The following is a 5,851-nucleotide window of genomic DNA, read 5'->3' on the forward strand; positions in this document are numbered from 1 at the left end:
TATGTATGCGCATACAAACACACACGCATACTCGACGCAGGCAGGCATGCACGCGGACAGACACACACGCACACACACTTTCTCACCGCCTCAGGCTAGGGTAATCCATGCAGGATTGCATAATGCCTCCAGCAGGGCATAGCAGGAAGCCATGACTAACACACCTGATAACACATTACTGTAAGACATTAAAACCCAGAGCTGGAAAAGAGGCCATAAAATACCCCATGCCGGTCCCTATTCACTGACCTGAGAGATGCACATAGTAGACATGCAAGTCACCCTGCTGCCCTGTGGTGCGTGAGACCGAGTGGGCATCCGTGTGTGAGCACGTGTGTGTGTGTGTGTGTGTGTGTGTGTGTGTGTGTGTGTGTGTGTGTGTGTGTGCATGCGTGCGTGCGTGCGTGCGTGTGTGTGTGTGTGTAAGTGTTTGACTTACCTGTGCCATGCCAGCCCAGCCCAGCCAAGCAGCCCAGAGCTCTGGAAGCTGTGGTTTGTTGAAGGGGAAATTACCTAATTCACTGTGGCTGAGGGCTAATGCACTGGGGACTGCTGGGACCATATCAAATAATTAAGGGAGGTGTGTGTGTGTGTGTGTGTGTGTGTGTGTGTGTGTGTGTGTGTGTGTGTGTGTGTGTGTGTGTGTGTGTGTGTGTGTGTGTGTGTGTGTGTGTGTGTGTGTGTGTGTGTGTGTGTGTGTGTGTGTGTGTGTGTGTGCGTGAAGTGAAGTGGTATGTGAGGGTGGGCAAAACATCAATCATTCCAGCTGAAAGGACTACACATTGGGAGAAAGAGAGAGAAAGAGAGAGAAAGAGAGAGAAAGAGAGAGAAAGAGAGAGAAAGAGAGAGAAAGAGAGAACATTGCCACATACAGTATAACTCCTATATGCTGTATAATAGGTTCATACCCCAAGCTAATGCTACAGAGAAACACCATACAATTTCACACAGTGAGAGTGTTAGTTAGTGAGTTAGCATGTCAGCGTTGCATGTTCAGCAGCACACACCCTGGGCCGAGGCGACACATGTTGTGTGTAGAGTGTGGCAGGCCTGAGAACAGCTCAGATACACACTGACAAAACATCAGCTATAGGCAGGCCTGAGAACAGCTCAGATACGCACTGACAAAACATCAGCAGGCCTGAGAACAGCTCAGATATACTGTATACTAACAGATCATTTATCAGTTGCATATCATTTTATGCTTTATCATATAGGGTCATATTTACATTTGACATTTTAGTCATTTAGCAGACGCTCTTATCCAGAGTGACTTACAGTTAGTGAGTGCATACGTTTTCATACTGGCCCCCCGTGGGAAACGAACCCACAACCCTGGCGTTGCAAGCGCCATGCTCTACCAACTGAGCTACAGGGGACATATTACAGCCATTCAATAACAAATCAGCTGCCCTGAGCACAACTCAAGCAACAACACTCAGCAGCACTTAGCAATAATAAAACATCAGTTCCATGCCTTATAATCACTTTTTTGAATAGTCCTTTTCAAATGATCTGCAGGTGCTCAAAAGATCAGCTTGTGCTACGACTGAAAGAGAGCCCACTTGTACTCTTTAGCAACGTATTTAAACAGGGAGTATGCCTTGTCTTGAGTAGCCATGAGGACACACACAGAGCAATGTCATGAGTCTAAATCTCAAATTATTCCCCTCCCCTATGCTTGTTAACACACTCTCCCTATGAGACGTCTGTCAAGAATCAGGGTCATGCGGAACCACCAAACCTCTTCAATACCTCTCCTTTTTCTCTCTTTCTTCCCTCTCCCTCACTGGCACTTTGAGGGGACTATCATTGAAATCAGATACACTCCTGTTTTCATAATATTTAAAAGCTAAAATGCCACCCAGCTACTTTTAGAAAAAGCATCCCAACCACCTCCAAGGCAGTTGGAAGTTATTCTAACAGAGGCACCTTGGACATGGTGCCATTTATGGAGCCTGACTTCTGAGGGTTAGAATTGTAGTGATCAAATTAAAAATCATGTTGCTCTCTCATTTCCCCCTGCATAGGTCTTGAATTAGGAAAAACCACAATGAATGAATGGAAAATAAGAAGCCATCAGTGTCTATGATTACAACTCTCTGTTCTCTCTCTCTCTCTCTCTCTCTCTCTCTCTCTCTCTCTCTCTCTCTCTCTCTCTCTCTCTCTCTCTCTCTCTCTCTCTCTCTCTCTCTCTCTCTCTCTCTCTCTCTCTCTCTCTCTCTCTCTCTCTCTCTCTCTCTCTCTCTCTCTCTCTCTCTCTCTCTCTCTCTCTCTCTCTCTCTCTCTCTCTCTCTCTCTCTCTCTCTCTCTCTCTCTCTCTCTCTCTCTCTCTCTCTCTCTCTCTCTCTCTCTCTCTCTCTCTCTCTCTCTCTCTCTCTCTCTCTCTCTCTCTCTCTCTCTCTCTCTCTCTCTCTCTCTCTCTCTCTCTCTCTCTCTCTCTCTCTCTCTCTCTCTCTCTCTCTCTCTCTCTCTCTCTCTCTCTCTCTCTCTCTCTCTCTCTCTCTCTCTCTCTCTCTCTCTCTCTCTCTCTCTCTCTCTCTCTCTCTCTCTCTCTCTCTCTCTCTCTCTCTCTCTCTCTCTCTCTCTCTCTCTCTCTCTCTCTCTCTCTCTCTCTCTCTCTCTCTCTCTCTCTCTCACTCGCATGTTCTCATATAAAGGCTTATGAATCAGCATTTTGATCTGGTAGCATGGATCAAACCTGGCTCATATCTGATGGCATCACATGAGACTCAGGAAGAAGAGCTCTGACAAAGAGGCCCATTCACGGACGAGACCCATGATGACATCACAAAGACACACATCCACTTTATCCAAATGAGTGACACAGACCATTTGATATATGGTAAGAGGAACCCAATATGGCATCAGGGGAATCTAACCTGCCCTGCAGAGAGGCTTCTGTGCTGCTCAGTAACCATATTACCAGGCCTCAACCAATAACAGTCACTGAGAGCTGAGTGGAAGTGACTCTAGACAAAAACTCCAACATTAATTTTATTAGGGCTATGTTCACAAGCCGCAAGTCACATTACAAGCATAGAAATCTCCAGCGAGAAAGGGTCTTGATTGCACAAGATCGGTTCAGTTATAATATTATTTATTTTGTTCACCCCAAATCAAAATATGCTCTCTTGCTGATGTGAAACATCTTTGTTATGATGGAATGTCAGGTTTATGGATCACAGATTTAGAAAGAATTAAAGGCCCATAGTAATATCAGAAAGTCCGGAACTGTTTCTCCTCTTCTCTCTGCCTCTCACAGGCTCTCTCCCTCCAAAATGCACCCTATTCCCTACATAGTGCACTACATTTGACTAGGGCCCTAGAGCCCTATGCGGGCCATGGTCAAAAGCAATGCACTATATAGGGATTGGGAATATGGTGCCTTTTCAGATGCAGCCTCAGTCTTGGAGTGTTAGGAAAAGAGAGAGGCCCTTGACTTTGCAAGGTTCTGCGGTCACATCCATCTGTGTCACAATACAGCAGCTCCCTCTTTAATTATATAGTGCAGCAGAGGAAGCACACTCCAATCTCTCCAGGATTCATCACAAACTCCAGCTCCCTCGAGCAGGGAAATCTCTTCTTGTTCTCTTTGTTAATATTTGCCTATTAACTTTCCTATAACTGCCCAAGTTGTACACTGAATACGTACTCTAGCCAGATCCCATGCAGCAGTGTCATTTCCCTCTTCAAATGAATCACAAATACTCATCTTGACCCTCATTCATAAATGCAGTTGCTGTGATTGCATAATTTGTTGGCCAAATTGAGTTATGATGGTGTGTTTATCTTTTCATAAATCCCCTGGCGTTGCCTGCTAATGTTGTGATGATGGGCAGGCAGTAAAGCCTGGCTGGCTGTTGCTGCTGCTGACATTAATGGTAATCAGAAGACAGAGCAGCATCTCAGTGGGATTTCACTAAGACTCACTGATTAGATAAGGAACGCGATTATGAAACCTGGACAAAAAACCCACAGCCAACTGAGAGAAAACATGTATTCTAAGAGGGAAAGGCCATAGGCCATCCGATACATGGCCTTTTTTCACGTGTTGAGATACAGCTGATCATGCCCAACTCTGAAGTTAGAATACAAACTGTTGGGGATGTTATTTTGTCAGGAATGCAAAACCTAAGGAGACCTAAGGAGACCAAGATGCACCTTGGACCTCTTCTGTTGTTGACACTTCCTCAAACTCCAGATAACAACAGTGGACTGAGTGACTGCAGGTTACATCATCTGTAGGGTTCAGCACCTGAACATTAGCTCAGTGGACAGCTGTTTGACAGAGACAGAGAGAGACAAGAAAGACACTGGAATGTGACACTCTAGGATTCCTCAACTGGATCATTAACTCAATTGCAACACATTGTAAGGATGGACTACCTATTCTACAACTTATATCTACACTAGATGGCTTTTCTCCTGCAGTGTGTGTGCTGTAGCCCAATAAAGTGTTTCTGCAGGACAAAGACCCATGCAGCCCCATGTGCAGATGAAAAAGCATGGTTGGTTCAATAGAAAATCTAGAAAATACATCTAACTTTCATTCTCCTGCTATGTGAAAGATCCCAGTTGTCTTTTAAGGCCTAGAATCAGGAGGGCGATAAGTCTTAAGGACCCAGTGTAACTTACTTTAAAGTCATTAAATAAAGCCTAAACATGGAACAGCGAACCTAAACAATGTAACTTTGTCTGTAAAGCAATATTACTAACGTTAACAGTTGAATGATTTGCATATATACATCGCCATAACTCAAGTTTTACTCATGTTACTACATATTGGTGAATGTATAATAAGATAGGAGCAACTTGTTACTTACAAATTAAAGGCATGGCGCTTATCTGTTTTCAAGATCTCTTGAAATTAGATATCCGCGGTGCAAAACCGCAGACGGTTAAGATGGAAAATCGAATACTGCATGGGAACAACATAATACGCACAAATAGCAAGGGGTGACATACCTAAATTGACAAAGCTCATAACCATGTCTGCGTCGTTTAAGAAGTTGTTGTCCTGAAGAGTGGCTATCGGCGGCCCCTGGGTGGTGAAGACAGGTTTGTATGGATAGGAGTACCCGTCCTCTTCCCCCTCCGTGGACATGGCATTGTACAGGTCCAGCATGAACATCGGGGCTGCGTTGTGCTTCCCGTGGAGATGCGGCCGCGGCCGGTGCGGTAGCCCGAGTATGGAGAGGATTTCCCGCTGCATCTCCCTGCGCTCCTGGCTCTTCAGCCGCCTGTGGATGAAACTCGAGTGGACCTCGTTGTCCAGGGTAAAGTTAGAAAAGACTGTGTCCGCCAGGACGCAGTAGCCCCATACGAGGAACAAAGCAGGGGCACGTCTATCCAAAAATGAAACCATTTTGATGCCGTGCGTAATTGCGCTGAGTGCTCTCATCCAATACTTAGAATAAGGATATTGAACTTCACAACAGGTTTGTTCAATACCCGAATCATTGACGGCTCCTTCAACGTCCACTGTAATTGGATTGCCTTAAAATCCACTGACCTGCACAATTTTGAATGTCAATCCTTTTGCCTTTACATCCAGTTACTCCTACTCCCTTCACTACCCTATCACTGTCTCCCTGGGTCACGCGTAAACTGCAAGGTTGACAAGACGTGTTGCAGCGAGTGCGATGAGCCGAGCTCAGCGAGCAAACTTTGAGGAGGTGCTTTGTGCGCTGGGAGGAGCAGAGAGAGAGAGCGCTTCAGCTGCTGTAGCCCACTGTAGCACTGTACTACAGCGTTATTTCTCTATCCCCATCTCACTCTGTGTGTGTGTGTGTGTGTGTGTGTGTGTGTGTGTGTGTGTGTGTGTGTGTGTGTGTGTGTGTGTGTGTGT

General features: G+C 45.5%; 1 protein-coding gene across 1 annotated transcript in view; it reads right to left on the minus strand.

The window, feature by feature from the left end:
• The window catches only part of LOC121546541 (bone morphogenetic protein 7-like), a 57,668-nt gene extending 52,040 nt beyond the window's left edge, over positions 1 to 5,628 (minus strand). The window contains exon 1 of the mRNA XM_041857794.2: positions 4,969 to 5,628. Coding sequence (XP_041713728.1) covers positions 4,969 to 5,404 — 436 coding nt within the window. The 5' untranslated portion in view covers positions 5,405 to 5,628. The remainder of the gene's footprint in view (positions 1 to 4,968) is intronic.
• Between the last annotated feature and the right edge of the window lie 223 nt (positions 5,629 to 5,851).

The sequence above is a fragment of the Coregonus clupeaformis genome, chromosome 30, assembly GCF_020615455.1.
Source record: "Coregonus clupeaformis isolate EN_2021a chromosome 30, ASM2061545v1, whole genome shotgun sequence".
In the NCBI taxonomy this organism is placed as follows: domain Eukaryota; kingdom Metazoa; phylum Chordata; class Actinopteri; order Salmoniformes; family Salmonidae; genus Coregonus; species Coregonus clupeaformis.